A 20437-nucleotide genomic window follows, 5' to 3' on the forward strand; every position below is an offset into this window, starting at 1 on the left:
TATTCTTTAAAAATTACCTTGCTATTGCAACAAGGGATCCGATCTATACAATATTCTTGAATCGGATTACATAGAATACAAAAAATGTCAAAGGACAGATAAAAATATTGATTCTGCTTTACCACCACAGCAAAGAAAAATAAAATATGCCTCCGTTATCCATTCATGCAAAATTCCATATTAGGTATTTGATTCCTGATCACTAACATTGAAGTGATTTTAGCCAAGCCTGAGGTATAAGATATAAACATTTCTATACAAACAATAAAAAATATACCGGTTACTTCCTAAATATTATATCTTTAAATATGCATATATTTTTGTCATTCAAATTTGTGTTCTCCACGTGTCATTTTTACAAAGAAAATACGTTGAAAAGTTTAGCTGGCTGCTTGAATTTATGCTATCACAATTTTAATTCATAAATAAATTTAATAAAAAAATTTCAATAAATATTTATTCATTTGAGTTCAGTTTCAAAAAATAATATTTATAATTTAGTTAACGCAAACAGGAAAAGTGTGAGTAATAAAGTAGAAGGTACTAAGTGATATTATGTTATTTCATTGTTTACAGTAGCCCAAAATATTTGCTCAGGATTTGTCTCTCCTGACCACTGCTAATATTACTAGAATAAAGTAACTGTTCATTTAGTGTGTGCATTTCTATTTTTCCAGACGCGTACATCAATATCTGAAATGCAAAAAAACAATGTAATCTAATGTAAAGCTGCATAATAGCTAGTTGTTACTGAAAATATTCATTTTTCTGACCAATTTTACTCTTGCAAACTGTAATATCGTATCTTGTAACAAATTTAAATACACATGGTAAACTTAGGTAAGTAGCTAACTTGTTTCACCATAAAATTGGCAAAGCAGCTTGATTCGAATCTTATTGTTCCATGGAAAAATGTATCAATAAATTTAAGAGTATCTAATTTGTTTTTTAATATCTTTACAATAATTTTAAAGAAAATTAGGAAAATAATCACCAATAATTCATTTTCAAATCCATGTTTCCTTTCGGGTGCACTGGCTAATTTGATTTCTTTTACTGCATCACTATCGGAATTAATTTTCTCAATAATAATAGGAACCAAATCGCTTTTCATCAAGTCCCATACAGTAACTCTTCCCTTCCTGCTGAGGGCAATAAACAAACATGGCCTTATTTTAGACCACTGGACACTGATGATATCTTCCTTTTGGTACCTCTCCAAGAAATTTTGCCCAGAGATAAGTTCTGTTATACCATGTTGGTTAAAGAAAGTCTTCAAAGGCCTCCCATTGGTCAGACTACATAGATATATACTGTAATCATCACAGCTGACTAAGAAATACAGCAACTCGTATGGACATACTTCAATTGCATTTACTGTAGCAGTATTATCTAAAATTATAAAAAGCACCGATAGCTAGAATCATAGGCTAAATTAAACTGTTTTATAATTTAAAATTATTTTACATCAAGTTAAAGTGAACTTTAATATAAACCGCATCTTATATTGCCACCCTAACTTGTAAAACTTTTATATTCCTAGTGTTCCATTTTTCTTTATTTTTTATATTAAAAATAACTCTGCTAGCATTCGCTACTGAAGTAAAAACTGTTACTCTCCCATAAACAAAAACAAGTTAGAAACTTGAGTTTTACAAGTCAGGCTGACGATATGCACAATGAACGCTTGTAAAATTGCATAGTGAGCATAAAAATCATAGTTACTCGAAACATACATATTAGGTAGGTAGGTAATCAAAACAATAATCTTCTATCAAGAAGTCCATCTACATATTAATGTATTAATATGTAGATGGACTTCTTCTGAGCCAGCGGTACAGACTTACATTATTCAGTGTTGTGACTATTTGATTTATTTTAATAAATAATATGTGGTTTTTTTTTTAGTACACATGAGTAAACATAATTAATGAAATTGGTCTAGTTTTCATCACAGAATTTTCCAAAATTGTTTTTAATATATTTGATATATTTGAAACATTTTTGAAATTCGTGTTGAAATTTGTTGCAAAATCAATAGACTAAAATAAATACAAACATTTTAAATAATGGTTCAAAAGATTAGTTCCTAAAATAGGAATTTATATATTTACCTAAGTTTTAAATTTTTTAATTCAACCTTGAAAAGGATATAGTGAATACACTTGTGATTTACAACCATAAATAATAATGTCTAAATATGTAGTTGACTTATTTAATTAAAAAAATAAATTTAGTAGTTTGGTAAATTCAATATATTGACAGTTAGTTTTAACAGGTTCTTAATATTCAAAATAATATTTTTGCACAATAGTTTAAGTATTCAGCAACACATTTTATTTATTTGTGGTGAAAATCGCTCGCATAGTGATTGCAAATTTTTAGTGTTATCCAAAATGAGATTACAACGTTCATTAAATCGCTTATATTGTTACTTACCACTGCAGAAAAATACGCATGGATCTCTGATGTAACCTTCTTGTAAATAATGCGCAACCTTCCCTCCATTGCATGCAATTAGAAAGTGTCCTTCATTATTATGATCTTGCATAAACTTTACCTCTGTGCAAATCAATCTCATTTGCCAAATGCTTTGTTCTGAAACTAGTGATGAGGCATTTTTAGAGTTAGATTCCAAACTATTCTTAATAGATGTAGCAGCACTGTCTTGCTCATTATTGTCTATTTCAACATCGCCAAATATTTTATTCCTGAGAGAAGGGTCATTTATATTTGTCATTATTTTAATCGGAAACATGTTTCGTGATATATCTAATTCTTTTTTCTTTTTTGGGTTTTCATTTTTCAAACACAATGACTTCTTCAGTGAATTCCTTCGGTGGATATATGTGAGTGGAAATAATGGATACAAAAATTCCTTGGACTCTGAAGTTTTAGTACCAGGCATTAAATTGATCCTACGATCTACGTCAACACGTGCCATATTTATTACCAAACTTTTATGAAGAGTAACTTTCGACCAGTATGAGTACTGGCTGTCGGTAGTTTTAAAATTCATTTCATTCAGTGCATCAGAAATAATATTCATTTGGTTCATAACTGTCCAGATTGTCAAAATTCCATATTTTTGTAATGAACAAAACTAAAATAAAGAAACGTTTTATATTTTTTTGCGAGCTTCACAAGTTAGAAGTATAAATACTAGACGGTATTAAAAAAATGTATATATTGTGTAATTCATTCAAATACCTGATTAGTTGGTTCTTGTTTTTCTAATGATTCATTTCTCTGTTGTGAGGCGGGTTTGAAGAATAAAATATCAACCACTGGCCCTGCCCAGAGATCGGTGTTTGATTTTACGAAAATATTACAAGAATTGAATGAACTATGTCGTAGTATGGGATAATCACCATGACCATTTTCTACATTCACCTTACCAAGTGATAAATCAATATCTTTAGGTAAATTATGCCATATATCATCTTCTTTTAAATCCCAAGCAGATATAGTACTGAAATATACATACACCAATGATAAAATGTAACAGGCGTGGATAAGATTTGTGTTTTAATAAAGATATTAAAAATTGTGTAATACTTAAGACACTTGGTAATGTAAAACAAATGTTGAAACAACGAGTGAAGGTGAAACAGATGTGAACACATTTCTTACCCATCTGATAAACCAGCAACAACTATTCCAAACATTCCTCCCAAGAGTTGACAACAAGTCACATCTCCAATACAAAATAACACCTTAGATGGCTCAGAAGGTATAGTGAGTTGGTAATACCAAACACATATTAGGGTTTTAGATGAAATATTGTCTTCCGTGTCTTTAAATTTGTTATTCTGAAGAATTCTTCTTCCATGAACTGTTAAAAAACTATTCACAGAAACATTGGAAAATGATACTAGCATAGGCTGCCTATCTTTTAAATAATCAATTTTGGGTATATTTCGCAGTGGTTCAGTAAAGCTTTTACTTATCTTGAAATCAGATTTAACAGTGAAATTTTCATGAGTGTCAGTAGATCTATATTCAAGATATTCGATCATGAATTTACCAACTTTTTTCATAAATTTATAAAATTTGGAAAAAAAATTGTGATCCCTTGATAAAATATTTAGTTCAATATTTCTCTTTAGTTCGTTGGATGATATATTAGAGCCCAGTCGTTGCTTATAATAAATTTCTAAAGGATTTTCTATATTTTTTATAGTTATTACATTGGAATCATTAGGAAGCATTCTATTTTGAACTTCATTCAGAATTTCAAAATTGAAGGATTGGTATTTGACTTTCGGTTTTTCTTCTGGTCTTGTTATACATATATCAAACTTTGAAAATGCTATCGGGTTTTGAGTCCATTTGTTATCTGTAAATATTAAATCAGTTTGAGTTATTTCATCAACATAATCATCATTAGTTTGGCATGAATTCTGTATGAAATTTGATTTTCCAAATGTTTTTATGAAAACATCATAAGGAACAGGATGTATTTCAAAAAGAGAAAACTTCACTTTGTCTAATGTTATTAAATTACTTAGATCCAGTGCTCTTTGTGCGTAGTAGTTTGAAAGAGCACTTCTTTTGGCTTTAAATTCATACAAACTATTTAGTCTTTTAGAGGGGTTTGGCGCATCTTCTCCTTTAATAAGAGCAGAATTTGAAGTACTAGAAAATCCTCCAGAGTTTTCGTCAAAACCCTCATCAGTGTAAGAAATCTGCTTCATCGAATCATTTACTTTCATATTAACAAAAGTATAAGGTATCTCATTTACTTCAAGGATATCTTCTTTTATGCCACCCATTTTTACATTACATGTTTTAGATGATTTAATTTCCCTTAAATCAAAATTTCCAGAATCTAAATTTGACTCTTCATCGTGTATTTGTGTTTTTCTAGTGCTAAAACTATCATCATCATTAATAGAGGACTTCCTGCTGTCTGAACAGAATTCTCTTTTTTTCGATGAATGATTAGATTCGTTGGATGATTCACTATGTAAAGATGAATTAAATGATTCAAAATCTGATTCATATGATTCAAAATCATCTTCATAATCAGGGGATTCAGCTTCTGAATCAGCTGGTGATTTATCTATTGGTTTATTAGTTTTCAATAATGAACCACTTCTTAGGTTTAATGTACTTTCGTTTAATTCTACAAAAAAAGCTTTAGGTTTACCAATTAATGGATGATTTTGGTCAGAACTGAAGTTTTTTAAAAGTTTTGTCATTTCGGTATTGTTAGTATTACTTACATTGCTTTCTTTCATTACCTTAATTTCTTGTGGTTCCAAAGTTCGGGTGCGATATCGATTATGTTTAATTTTTTCGGAATCAGCCAAATCTAAATTATCTACGAGAATTTCTGTAGTCTGTTTCGTTAGTTCATTTAACATAGAACTATCCTGTGAAACTTTAGTGGGTGTAACCATTCGTTTTCTTTTAAGATTAGGCGAATTTACAGTAACATTAGTGATACGATTGTTATCAATAGCAGCAATAGCATTTTTAACTCTTTTGTCTTCTTTTGATCGGAGACTCTTATCTTCGTATCGTTTAGTTAATTTCTTTTCCTTTAATAGGACATTTCCTTTCCTTATTTCACCATCTTTCGAACCACTAGAATTTTTGCTAGATTGTTCACCGATTTTATGGAACAAATTATTTATTTTTTTTGTCAGAGGGTCTTTAAATTTGCTAGTCTTTGAATTACTCTTATCATCATGTTTATCTTTATTTAAAGTATATAATGACTTTGTTTTCGTTTCATCTGAAGATTTTTTTCCAGCGATATCAGTTTTAACTTTAAATGCCTTTGTTTTCTTTTCATCTGAAGAATTTTTTCCGGCAATATCAGTTTTAACTTTAAATGACTCTGTTTTCGTGTCATCTGAAGAATTTTTTCCAGCAATTTCAGTTTTAACTTTAAATGACTTTATTTTCTTTTCATCTGAAGAATTTTTTCCAGCAAAATCAGTTTTCACTCTAAACGACTTTGTTACAACTGTTCTGTCTTTTTTATTTTCAAGTTGGGAACTATTTTTCATAATTTCACTTGTTTTCGGCAACTGTTTTTTGACCTTTTTAGTTATTTCGGTTGCCCTAGTTATTTTATTTTCTTGTTCCATTTGAGATTCCATTTTATGAAATATTATTAATTAAAAGTTTTTTTGTTCTTTACAAATTATTTTTATAGAAGCATTTTTCTGATTTTCTTGAAAATAAATATTTTTAGTGTTTAAAGAGAATGGGGCTTATAACACCAGTAACAATGAAAATCATGTTTTTTTGCAAACACTTTTTCACACGCATTTGAAAAACACCTTCAGAATATTTACATAAAAAATACATGAAAACAATTTTTATCCAAAGCATATCACAAAAAAAATTTGGTTGAAACTGTGGTCTTTTAAAACAAACGTTCACTTGTGCACAATGATTTCATGCACACTTCATTGCTAAAGAATTTGTGTCACGATGTAGGGGGAAAAAAACATATTGACTTGGTTACCATGGTGACCATTTCAAAACAAACCTATTAAACATGCGAGACAGTTGGTTTCTCATTTATTTGTCAATACTTTTTTATCATCAACTACCCTACCCTACCCTACCCATCCTACCAGAACACTTCTAGTGATCAAATAAATATCTGCTTGAAAGTATATGCACTTAAATATATTTTTGATTTACAAGTTGAAATTAAAATCTATTGCAACAGAGAGGGAAAATATTTTTGAGAAGGGAATATGGAAGTTTAGTCATTTAAAGGGCTTATGACCTGTCATTGACTTGTTCAAGTGACCACTTTTTACAATTCAAATTAATATATTTAAAATATTTTACTTTTATTCTTTGTAAAAATTATTACTCAAATGTTTACACTGGTTATTATGTATTTTCTTACGTAATTCAACTGTAAATATGAATCACTGCAAAAACGTAAAACATTTACCGTATTTTAAGGCGCACATTTTACTATGAAAATTAAACGAAAAATTTGGGTACATCTTATGGTCCGATGCGTCTTATCATTCAAAACATTTTTTTTTTCTAAAAATTGATAGATAAATTTTGGGGTGTGTCTTATATATATATAATTTATACAGCACTATTTTTGTGAAAAATATCCCAGCACATCTTGCAGCTACAGAGCATACGCTCTGTCCATACAGACAGTTGGGATTCTAGTTCCTCGTTTCCAATAAGGAATTTATTTTTTAAATAAAAAGATAAATACTTGAGTTCATATTATTTACTCAAATATTTAAATTTTCAGACCACTCCTAAAAGTCGTAAATAACTTGTGCTGGATTAATTCATGTCAAGGGCGCTGCCCGTTGGGATTCTAGTTCCTCGTTTTCAATTAAGATCAATTAAAATTATAACAGATAAGAGCTTGATTACAGCTCGTCTTGAAGCTACAGAGCGCATGGACGGTAAGAAATCTAGCCCTCATTTACACATCAAAGAAATTCATTGTATTAATGAAATTTTATATTTATTTAAAAAAAGAAAATAATAATAATAAAAAGTAGTAAGATTACAACATGTCTTGCAGCTACTAAGCGCATGGACGGTTGGAATTATAGTTTTACAAAATTAAGTACTTTATAGTCGATAACATTTACATATAGAACCTAGATTTTATCAATCGTCGTGCAGCTACAAAGCGCATCGACGAGAGTGAAATTCTAGTAAATGATATCAATAAATTTAGAAAAAATAAACGTAAACATAGAGCATAGTAGCAAATTTGTCAAGTGTTCATGCCAAGAAGTAAGCAAAAACTATTTAATTTTTTATTTTTTTAAATAAAACCTTGTTTCAACATTATGGTTAGCAAAATAAAGATAGATGTCCGAAGAGTTGCTTTTGTGGATAGCAGGTAGATACCGCCGCGATGTGGCTGCTTGACCATTCCTGAAAGATGGTAGATGCACATGTGTAGATACAGAGGGATGATGCCTATTGTTCCAACGACTTGGTGTCCATTTTGGTCCGTATTGTTTTGTTTTATAAGATGAAAAACATTAACGACTTATAAATCAATATTTTCTAACAGTCAACAAATTATTTTCAAATTTTAAGATATGGTTGGAGAGGAACTATATTTCACGCCCAGCCCATACGGTGGCTGAGCGCGAACTTTCTGAGTCCAATGTGTCTTATCGTCAGCTAAATACAGAATTGATTTTTTATTAAATAACAATAAATACAGTTTGTTTTATTTTAGCCTTTTTACACATTACAGCCAACATGATTGTGAAGCTTCACCATTAGAGTTGAAATGACAATATATGTTATTCTGCCGAGGTGCAAAAAACATATTTTTTCATAGCGTTATTAAACATGTAATATTTCATGCTAAAAAGAGTATTTGTGGGGAATTTTACTGTGATACTTTTTTTTTTAAATCTGCAGCTGAAGCATATAGAATTCTTGCGGAGACCTACAGTGACCATCCTCTGACAGAACTTCACCAAACATCATCATCTATGCAGCTGGGTGTAGTGTATTATGAGCTCCTTAAATCCAACAAAACCATCACAGGAGATCGCTATCAACTACACTTGACGTTTTGAGCCAAGCATTAAAGGAAAAACGGCCGCAATACGATGAGACACGTCCAAGTAATTTTGCAGCCTGACAACGCTTAGCCACATGTTGCAAGGCCAGTCAAAACATACTTGGAAACGCTCAAATGGGAAGTCCTACCCATATCGATGACTCATGGCCTAGCTGAGCAGCACTTCCATTCTTGTGAAAATGCACAAAGAATGGCTCGGTGTGTGGATAATCTCAAAAGACGAGTCTTTCATTCAAGATGGTATTCATATGCTGCCAGAAAGATGGGAGAAAGTAGTCACTAGCGATGGACAATACTCTCAATGATATTTATTTACTAATTTTAAAAATAAAACACTAGTTTTCATGAAAAAACCACAAAAACTATTCAAGTCCCCAAAAATTATTATATTTTACATATTATAACTATATCTACATTGGGCATCGCCATATTACTTTCACCAGTTATTCCATATTCTATCACAGTGATCCATTCCCATATATTTGAACTTAACCTAACTCTATTATTAAAGAACTAAATATAGATAACATCATGTTTTATGTTTTTAAATGATTTATTTAGAATTCTGAATTAACATTTTTTTTATTAGCTTACTCATTCATGCTGTACTTGTGTATATAATAAATCCAATAGTATTTTAATTGAGTCAAATCGTAAATTAAAAAAAGGTATTGCTAGTTTATGGGTTTTATTTATTTTGTCTTCGATGTGCAGCTGAGCATCTGTATTTTAAAATATTCTGTACACAATAGAAAAGTATAAAATAATACTAAATACACTTATCACTAAAGAATTTCTCGCATAATTTATAACACCAATATTAACTATATCACATTTTCCAAATTTATACTCCTCAGCCATTACTTCAAAACTAAAAGGCAGTCTACTCTCAGATAATTCTGCAAGAGTTCTCATATACTTTGTTTTATCTCTGAACATTATATTGTTCTTATGATCGAAAGGCCCATACATGGTGAAAGCGCTTGTTTGAGATTTATAATTCTTCCCGAATAATTGATCTAACTGTTTGAAAGTATTGATTATTTCTTGTTTTCGCATTTCACCCGTGTTACTACGAATATAGAGCTGGCCAATGGTTGACCAAGATATGAAGCAGTTTTGAGCGTTTTGCTGGGGACAAATCATTTTAAAGTCTTCGAATTTAACATTCCGAGTCCAAGGCTTTACACTCGAATCTGAAATGCAAAAATAATAAGGAAATCAAAAACATAATGGAGATAAACAATATTTTTTTTTAAGCACATTAATAAGGGATTATAAATTAATCCATTCAGGAGTTTAAAGATCATTATAGATAGGCAATGCTCCTTTTGGCCCGCAAACTTGTGATATGAAGCATACCTAAAAATAACAATGTTGAGTACGGCAATGGGTAGTATCCATACTCTATCATGTAATTTATTTTTTATTACATCAAGATTTAATTAAAAGAAAATCATAAATCATACTTTATTCTTAACAGTTTCTATTATTTAATTGAACTTATGAGATTTAACAATACTTATTACGCTCATGCATTATTTTAATTAATAATTAGGGATGCATCAATAAGGGCTTCTGCCGATATTTATATAAATGTATCTATCGAAAAGTATTAATAGAAAAGTTAAGTAAATACTGATCGTTCAAACTATGCTTCAAATAAGTATGATTATAATAAATGTGTACCTGATATATTCATAAGTGTAGACAGTTTTATAAAAGCAACATCTGCTTTATTATCAACCAAGCATTTTAGTGCTCCAATATCTCCATTATATTCCCCATCATACCCACATAGATCAGTCAATTTATGGTCCTTAGGTAATCCTGGAACACAGGCACCTTCAAAGAACTCAGCCATTTCATCTTCAAAGGGGCATAGCGGTTTGGGAAACATTTTTTGTGAATTAAGGTAATGTATAACAGAATGCCACGCAACACCGTCATACTTTGGGAAGCACACCTTCTTCCCTTTCATGTCCTTGAATGACGTGATAGTAGATTTCTTATTCACAACTGCTACTACTATATGCAAGTCATTCATTATGGGAGTTGTTTCATGAAGCACAGGTATAAGATTGAAATCTCTGGAAAAATAAATAAATCAGAATTGATATGAATAATTGTACATAAAGCACATAGATGTTTATATATACATACATAAATGCAATTTATTAATTGTAATTGAAGACTCCTTGCGAGCAATAAGAATAGTAGATCAGAGGTATATTTTATCATTTTTTAGCATTATAAAAGAGGATAACTTTTAGCTATTGCTTTCGAGTTTATTTCCAATAAAAATATAATTAGACAAATGAGATTTGTTATTCTATTTTATTTCTCTATGTATTAATTGTACCATTTTATCTGACATGTTAATTTCTGTAAAAATGCTATAAAAGCTGTTACGGCATAGTCTAAAATAAATGTTTAATATTATCTCTTAACTGCAACACCATGTTGACAATAATTGACAAAAGTAATGTTTGCTTACATGAATTAAGATAAAAGGGATGATCTTGAACTTTAGAAATCTAACAAAATACAAAAACAAATTGATAATATTATATATGTATAGAAAACAAGATTTATATAAGTAATATTCATGATGAACCAAACAATTTTAACAATTTATTTGTTCAAAATTACAATAAATACAATGCCAATTACAATAAATACAATGCAAATTACAATAAATACATAACATATATTAACAGGGTTGAAATATAAAAAAGGACATAGGTACACCAACACCAGTATAATACAGACATTACAGAATTAAATTTTTTAAAAACAAAACGAACATAGATACTAAAATCAGAATTCATTAAAAATGTATTTAAGAAGAATCTTTGAAGAAAAAATTACATGAACTTAGAAGGAAAAATAAGAAGGCATACAAAGTTTCACAATGAGTTTTTCTGGGTTATTATGCAGTTTGTCATTTGCACTTTTTTTCAACAGTTCGGATCGCATTACAGCATCCATTATCAGGATTGATGTAATAACCATAATAGCCCAGAAAATTTCATTTTGCATCTGTGTGGCCGTGAAAATCTAAGAAATTTAATATAAGAAATTCAATTATGCCATGAAGGAAGATAATTTGTAGCCAAAATAATAAATACTAAGGGTAAGTGATAATTTGTGATGATTTGTAGACAAAATAATAAATACTAAGCAAACATGAAGATTTTGGGTAAAGAAGGGTGAAAACTGTAATTAATTCTATAATACAATATTTTCTTATATTACCTTTTCGCTTCAACTTGCCAATCTGCATCAGCCACTGTGATTTCTGCAATACCACTGCTCAGTGCTTCAAAACACATGGAATTAGGTGAAGGAGCGCTATTTTGAGTGTTGTTAGATATCTTCAGGATACATTGAAGTTGGGGTTCCAAGCCAAATGCACGTGCAGTTTCAGCTAACCAGTCACACTTGTGCCTCTCAATTACACTGTTAGTGCACACTACTATCGATCTATAAACCAAATTAGAAAATAAGAATCACATGACCATTCTTTCCGGAAAGTATTCCTCACATTGATGGATGTTCCAATATTAGTTTGAAACCGCAGCTACCTAACACTGATAACAAAATTTATTTTAAGTATTACAAAGTGAACACCAATTTTCTATGTTTTAATACATTATTTAGTAGAATCACCATCAGCCTAAGGATGCCTATGCACGTTTAGTAGGCACCTATTTCTTTCTGGTAGGATTAAGCACACTAAAAAGGTATTAATACAGGGTGGGGCAGAGGCAACAGAGTAGTTTTAAAGGATCACTGTTCAGATTGGGGTTTAGATAGGCAAATACGAGTAGTCTCATTGTATATCTATTACTTTCCCGTGTTTAGTAATTATCATGATTTGGATAGGAGTGCATTGGGGTTTTGTCATGCGCGCGTTTTGCAAAAATAACTGTTCAGTGCTCGTCGTGCAAAGCGCTTTTTTTCAACACTTCGGTATTCCGCGCGCCATTTCCATCCCTTCTGCTAACAAGATCAAATTTTAAATTTGACAATTGGAAGAAACTGAAAGTACCCTAAGAGAAGGTGGACATTTAGTACCCAGAACAGTTAAAACCCCCAAAAATGAGTAGTCCGTTAGAGCAGCATTTGAGCAATCATCAAAATGCTTAGCACGCGGTTGCTTCGAGGATATCACACCACTCTTTGAGGAGAATTCTTCATGAAGATTTTGGTCGTATCATCTCTACAAACTAATGCTTATTCAAGAATTGAGTGTTATTGACTAGGCAAAATGCTAAAATCACTGTCAGGAAACTTTTCAGCAAATCCCTTTCCCAGAATAACTTTATTTTGTAGCAGTCAATTATTGTCAATAATTCATCAAACTGAAAATAACCCACGGCAACTCCACCAAAGTCCACTCCGTCGAAATCGCGACCATACCATGCGAAAACTTCAGAAATCGCCTTTATCAGTGTATTGCTGCTGACAGCCGCCATCTTGTTGATGTATATTTTTTTTCAATTATCAAAAAAATTAAATTATCTACAAATTTGATTAAAATAAACCACTTTTCTTTCAATTATGCCATTCTCTATTTATAGCCTCTCAAAACTCTTTAGTCAGCTCCGCCTCAACCTGTACATAAATCTAATAATGTATATATTTTTTCAGTGAATCATTTGAAATATAAGCAAAGACAATGCCATGTTTTATGAGAAATAATTATTATTGTCATCCATTTTCCAAGTTGAAATATTATATTATCTAGATTCCAAAGCTGCTTTATTGAGCTATAGGTTTCTTTTAGTCATCATCATCATTCCCTTTCTGCACCTAATGGTGCATAGGGCACTGCATTGGTACACCAAACGCAGTGCATCTTAATCATTTTTGTTGCATGAAGTTAAGATGATCAGTCTTACACTTCAGGTACCGGTCCAGGGACTATGAAATATTCTAGTGTAAAAACATATTTTTAAATAAATATTTCATCTCAACCATGAAAGAAAATAAAACCATGTCTGAAATCGAACCCGAGATCTCTTGCATGGTAGGCAAACGCGCTGACCACTACGCCATGAAGTCAACGGCTTCTTTTGGTAGGTATATTATTTTATTTTAATTTGTAAGTGTGAAATTAATAGTATACTTGTAGCTAAAAGTATAAATAACCTTGGTGGAGAGCATTCAGCAAAACTGTTTGCAGATTGAAATCCAACAGCTGACTGTAGATAGTCTTGTACTGGAAGCTGTGGTTGTACAGGATGAACATGTACATGGTAAAATTCTATCAAGCTGAGAAGAGCTGACTGCCAGGAGTCGGCGTATTGGTGACTGAGAAGACTCGCTAAGGCGGAAACACTAGCAGATGACTTTCTGAAAAAAATATTAATATAAGTTTGTACCCTAGTTGGCCAGGAGATATTGCCACCCAAACTTGTAAAACTCGTAAGTCCACAAATGGTCAAAAATTATATTTTGGTGTTTTCTGTAAGGACTTTAAATAATCTATGAGTATAAAATTTGTATGTATTCGTCTGTATGTATTCGTACAGTGTTCTATTATTTAAAACACACTTTGTTATCATTCGCTACTGAAGTAAAATCTGTTTATAGTCTTCCCTGAACAAAAATAAGTTTGGGATTTACGAGTTTTACAAGTTAAGCAGTTAAAGTATTTTTTGAACAGAAATGTAAAGTGTAAATATATATTTTTTAAATATAATATTCTAAATTTGATACAACACTTACGAAATTTTATAAATATAATATCGAGAAACAATGTGAGAAAGTCCTATATATTGTATTTTGTTTTATGTCTTGTAGATTGAACCGAACTGTGGTCCCGAGGTAGTGTTGTAGACTTACAGATTAGAGATACAGGATTCAAACTTGATTCTCATGTTCCAGCATAGTTAATTATGACTAGTTGAAAAAAAAAGTTATCATTTTTTTAATGTATCATATTATTATTGCTACAATTTTTTAATTACTCTGCGCGTGACGTCATTAGATCCCTTCGGAGAGTTGTTCTGATTGGCGAATCGGCTTCCCGGAAACCGGAAATCTATCATTGGTTGATTTAAGAGAACTCGTGACGTAGTTTAATGTAGTTCATTTTATTGAAATGATTTTTTCATACATTTTCGAGAAACTTCCCAGAACAATTAAATGCTCTAATTTTCATAGTGTGTAAGAAAACATTTTTGTATCTAATTCCCTAGGCACTGAACTTTCTCAATGAACTACCCACTAAATTGACAATCACCTTTTAGCTGCAATCACAGGCCATGGTTTCGCGATCCAAACACACGGGGAAGTGTTATTAACTAATGGCTGTTTTGTTCCATCTTTGCAGAGGTATGAATATCTAGTTGGGTCTGCAATACCAATGGACCCTGTTATCTGTAACAAACACTCAATGTAACATGTATCTAAATTTATTGCAACAAAGAGAAAAAAACATTCTTGAGAAGGGATATGGAAGTCTAAGCATTTATAGGGCTTATGACTGTGGGGGTTCATAGTCCGTGATCGATGACACACACACGTGCTAAATAATTTCACCCGAAATATAGTGCGACGACCGATGAAGCAAGTCATCTTTTTAAGCCTGAACAGCGTGTAGTCAAAGTGCGGCCAGTTCAACCCCTCATCGCCCTAACACTCGTGCGACACTATTCATTATTTATTTGCCATGTTATAAATACGCATTAAACAGCAACCTCGTGTCTTCTGTCAATCTCTAGCTGTGGTAGGAGCTCCAACCCTCAACAACCTTAATCCTACATGACCTGTCATGAAACAAAATAATTCACCCAGATGAACCCCACCCATTTCAATAAAGGTTTCAGCTCTTTTACTTCAAAAAACTCAAAAGATGCAAGAATTAAGGAAATGTGGACATTTAAACATAGGCAAATGGTGAACACAGTGTGTAAATTGACAGATCATAAGCACTGTAAATGCCTAGACTTCCATAAAATGGGATTTGTTTTATGATATAGCGTTCTTTGGGCTATAAGAAATTATGTATATTTTTAATAGTTTTGTACAATATTAATGAATTTAGTCAAGGGGAAAATAATGACGTATAAAAACAAATTGAAAGGAAAAGTTCCAGGCAGACCCTTTAAACAATTGATACAAAAGAATTAACAATATAAAAGCTCTTCTACATAAACACTTTATATCTACATTATAATAAAGTAATAGCGAAGATAACAACATTAACCAGTATTGTCTTTAAAAAAGTATTTTAAATAAGGCAAATACATAAATAAATTATACTATTTACATACTGCAACTATACATCAGAGGCATAAAATCTTTTTGTTTTAATAAAGTGAAATAAAAATACTTGGGTGATGGAGCTAAAAAAAATGCCTAGAATAATAAATTGAAGAGTGATTTTTCAAAGTGGCTTTAAAAAACGATAAATCAGAGAAAAAACAGTTATTTTTGTTGTGTCCGTTTTATCTGTCTGCATGACATGTAAAAGTGATTTTAGATTCGAGTCATGCAATCAGATCACTTTCATACACTTCGGTTATTTGCCATCATCAACATTTGTATTAAAATGAGGATTTTTGAAAAAATATGTAAAATTTTAAAGCCTTATAATATCGGATTTAGTGACACTTGTTGCTAGTTATGCAGCTTTTGACATAATTACAATGGGATTCCTACTTTGAAATTCTTCATAAACTTTGAGTAAGGACTCTTTGAAAAATCAGTCCTCAATGAGGAAGTTCAGTATTTTTTAAGTTCAGACTATTAAACTAAGCCCAAAAATTTTTATTTTCGATATATATGTATCTTATTATCAGCGTTATGATTTTTAAAGTTTTTTATTTCTGAAATAACCACGTGTGACGTAGGTGGTTCTTTTTCGCTTATTCTCTAACATTTGTTCTGCTTATTGGTCCGTTTACGGAAAGCAAACCGGAAATCTTCCATAACTCTCTTATCATGGGTTGATTCATACAAACTAGGGACGTCGTTCAAAGTAATTCGTTGTTATTCTTTTTTTTGTGCATTTTCAAAAAACTTTGCAGTGCAATTTTACGCTCCAACTTTTACCGGACGCAAGAAAACATTTATTGTATCCAATTTCCCGTAGGGCTGAAGTTCCTCACTATAAATATCCGATATCATAATATTATAACAAAACTTCTACAAATAAAAACTAAATGTTTTATACGAGTGGTGACAAGGAAATTGAGTAGTGATAAAACATAAAAAACAATGCAATTATAAAAAAATAACATACGCACAAAAAACCGCCATTTATCCACATTCAATTTAATACTATTAACAATATTCTGTATCGCCAAATGTATTATTTAATGTCAGATATAACAAAAATTTTAAAGATGACGAAGCTAAAGTTTAAAGATTACTTATAAATTATTAGCACCGTTACGCACCTGTATCATTAAACATAAATAATTATTGTTAGTGTTTAAGGAAACTTTGCAAATATTTAAGTTAGTTTGATAATGTCCTAACAAGATGAAACGCGTCACATTATACACTCTTGTTTATATTTTTAAAAATTAAAGTAGAATTTAATCCAAAAACAGTATCTTATTTTGAATACCTTACCAAATATTTGAAGATGATTTTTCTTACATTTTTATTATGATGAAATCAGTTTACTTTATTTGCTGTGTGTTGATTAGCCATATTCATATTTACAGCTACTTGACTTGACTTGACTAAAGCTCGTATTACATGGGAAAGCGGTACAAGATCTTGTGCAAGATTTGACCCAATGAATATTGGGTCGTATACTCAAATTGAGTGCAATTTGTGGTCAAATTCAGAAAAATTACAATAAATTGTATGTTTATACAAATATTTTAACCAAGATGCGCATATCCCATGCCTGTAAAACTGTTAACTATCTCTGCCTTATTTGTTTCACTGAACTTTATCGCTACACATTGGCTGTTCTTTACTGGAAATACTGAGTTTCAATAAGATTCACAATCCATGCTATTTTAGAAACTTTATGTTGGTTGTTGATCGCAGAATAACATACTGTTAGCTGTCAGTAGTTGCATTGTCACAAGATGGCTCGTTTTGTTGACTCTCAAACTGCCTGTAAACTGTCATAAAGGCAAAAATATCTACATACTGCGCATGCATACATTTTAATTACACTGCAATTTTCAAGCCCAGAGACCGCCCAGCAAATAAAACAGCCAAAGATTTGGCACAAGAGTTATTGTACAAGAAACTGCACAAGAGCTGTAGTGCAGAGTGAGGAAGTTTAGTGTTATTCAAAATAGACTTGAAAATTGATTTCTTGGACACGATAACAAAATGGAGAGCATTTATTTTACTGCGTGGTGGAACATCTATTAAATTCATTTAAAAAAAATTGAGAAATAAACAATTTAACACTGAAAATTAAAAAATTTCACTATCATTCAACTTGTTGATTTCCCATTACCGCTTTCCAATCTTAATTGCGTTTATTAAATTTGAAATTTGTTTTTGATCTTCAATAAATTCTATGTACATAGGGCACTACATTGGTTAACCAACCACGAAGTATCTTGATAATTTTTTGCTACATGTAGGTAAGATGATCAGTCTTATGCTTTAGGTGCCAGTCTAGGTACTAAAAATGTAAAAACATCTTAAATAAATATTTCATATTGGGAATCGAACCCGAGACCTCTTGCAGGGTAGGCAAATACGCTAACCACGAGACGGATAAAAATTTAATTACCACACCTCAAGCGGAATGAAGTTAACATGGCATATAGATAGAACGTTATAATAGAACGTTGAACTAAGAAGTTAATACAGTTTTTTTTTTTAATTAAAAAAGTAAATATTTGCTTTCTTATGATTTAACCAAATATTTCAATTTTGGGGCCATTTGCAACGAGGTGTAAATAACTTACTACTAGAAAATCGGAATCAAATTTTGGTAGTAAGGTTGGAACCTGGTACCATTGATTCGTGAGTACGCTACACTAGCAACGGGTATTTGAATACAAGTTATATATTAAAAAGACTAGGTACATTTATTTATTTGACCAATTTGCGCTTTCACCCTCGAACAGGCATCTTTATACTGGTAAATGTTAATTATACTGAAAGAGCTAATTGGTCAAATAAATAAGTGGAAGTGTACCATGATGTGATGGTGATGATGATGATGATGTACAGAGTATTCTTAATTTATAACTTATACTCAATTTTAAACTTTTATATTACTATGGAATTTCATCAAATATTGACGATAAATAACAAAGTTTTAGTTAGTTCTGTTGACTGAGCAGTTCAGATTTCATTATTTTACAACATCACAAATGAATGTATCCCGCCTCAGAAAAATAATGACATCACAAGTACAAGCGTCGAATTCCAATGGAGATTTATAAAACATATATCTTTAATACATTATAGTGTATTTAGAATAGCACGAAAAATCAATAATACTTCTGACTTAGCTAAAAAGTGAAATTTTAACACTGAACTTCCTCATTATAAATTTATAGATGGTATCCAACCCCAAAATGTATTTTGGTATCATCTAATCTGGCCCAGGCAACATCACCAGCTTCCTCAGTCAGGCAGTGGAGTGGTCCTCTTCTTCCCCAAAACTTGTCACTTGAAGAACAGGAGCTTGGATTGTAGCACAGTGAACACAAACTGGGGTACAGGGATTCTAAAACAAAAAAATATTTTATTTTACCATTTGTTACTTTATCCTATATTATTTCATTTAGAAGATACTTTAAATTTGTATACAAATATTCCCATTTTCGTACAAAAATATCGATGTTACTTTATACCGTCTCGATACTCATCGATGAATATAGTGTTTGTAATCGTGGCCCTGGTAATAAATGAGGAGCAACAGATCAAAGTGTACAAACTCTGCATATCCAAATAATTTGGATTTAAGCGAATTCTTATTTTTTTAATTTTTCTTTACGTATCCCAAAAACACCGAAACAAACCGTATTTTAATATATTTTTTAAAATATCAAAATCTGCCTAACGAATCAAATAATATTTAATCCAATCATAACAGCACTTCAAAACGCATTTAATATCAGATTTCAGCCTATATCTTAAAAGTGATATGCACGGAGTTAATACACTTTGATATTTTGCTCCTCAAATACCTTAAATATTTTATATTCCTATTAAACCAGTTATTCTCATATGTTTATTCAATATGTTTAAACCATTTTTAACTAACAGCAGATTTGACATTTGGTGTATTTTATTAAAACAGAACCAACTCACTCAAAGTACGATCTCGTATTTTGTCAGCTACCCAGGGTCCTGCTTTACAAGCACCACTGAAAAATTCAGAAGATGCTCGTAATCTGTTCTCAAATAGGGACAGTGATGGATCACAGCTTCGTGGTATTATCTTAGCTTCGAAGAACTGAAAGGATATAAAAAACACAGCGTTTTAAAAGGAGTTTTTCCAACCACATAATCCATAATGTATGTATTTCTGTTTGACTGTATGACTGTGTATAACGCGGCCTCCGTTGAATCTGATAATTATACATTTCAATTAAGTTTGGGTACGATAGTTTGAAATATCAAACGATAGCCACAAACACAACTGTAAAATGTAGGGTGGCAATATGTTCCATTTTGAACGGGACCGTAAGGCTTTTAAAGGTATCCAGTCGGTTTCCAAAAATGTCCCATTCTTCTCCAATTAATAAATTTTGGATAACCATATTATGTATTACTATAACAAAACTAATAATATTATTACAAAACTTTTACTACAAATTTTTAGTGCAGCATATCTGCGCTTAGAACTTTCAGTAAATAATACCGGTAGGGTGAGCATTTTTAAAATTAATATTTTGAAAAAGTTAAGTAGTTCACATAAAT

General features: G+C 31.1%; 2 protein-coding genes across 4 annotated transcripts in view; both read right to left on the minus strand.

The window, feature by feature from the left end:
- Positions 1-439: 439 nt before the first annotated feature.
- On the minus strand, positions 440-6431 carry LOC148270993 (uncharacterized). Of its 2 annotated transcripts, XM_088241942.1 has the most exons (5): positions 3634-6431; positions 3211-3472; positions 2440-3103; positions 995-1392; positions 440-693 (listed from the first exon to the last, which is right to left on the minus strand). In XM_088241942.1, exons 1-5 carry the CDS (start codon positions 6111-6113, stop codon positions 571-573), a joined length of 3927 nt encoding a protein of 1308 aa, XP_088098068.1. In that variant the 5' UTR covers positions 6114-6431; the 3' UTR covers positions 440-570. The 2 variants fall into 2 exon arrangements, with proteins under 2 accessions (XP_088098068.1, XP_088098069.1); XM_088241943.1 differs by lacking the exons at positions 440-693; positions 995-1392; positions 2440-3103 and having other exon boundaries at positions 3305-3472; positions 4191-6431.
- A 2803-nt stretch (positions 6432-9234) lies between these two features.
- Positions 9235-20437, minus strand: part of Tsf3 (Transferrin 3) — a 53144-nt gene continuing 41941 nt past the window's right edge. For both annotated transcript variants that reach the window (XM_088241946.1, XM_088241945.1), the window contains 7 exons: positions 19826-19970; positions 19081-19238; positions 14817-14953; positions 13721-13924; positions 11822-12049; positions 10253-10653; positions 9235-9759 (listed from right to left, as the gene is read on the minus strand). In XM_088241946.1, coding sequence (XP_088098072.1) covers positions 9293-9759; positions 10253-10653; positions 11822-12049; positions 13721-13924; positions 14817-14953; positions 19081-19238; positions 19826-19970 — 1740 coding nt within the window. In that variant the 3' untranslated portion in view covers positions 9235-9292. The remainder of the gene's footprint in view (positions 9760-10252; positions 10654-11821; positions 12050-13720; positions 13925-14816; positions 14954-19080; positions 19239-19825; positions 19971-20437) is intronic.

The sequence above is a fragment of the Micrasema longulum genome, unplaced genomic scaffold, assembly GCF_059751315.1.
Source record: "Micrasema longulum isolate JH-2025_06_02 unplaced genomic scaffold, ASM5975131v1 h1tg003183l, whole genome shotgun sequence".
NCBI lineage: Eukaryota > Metazoa > Arthropoda > Insecta > Trichoptera > Brachycentridae > Micrasema > Micrasema longulum.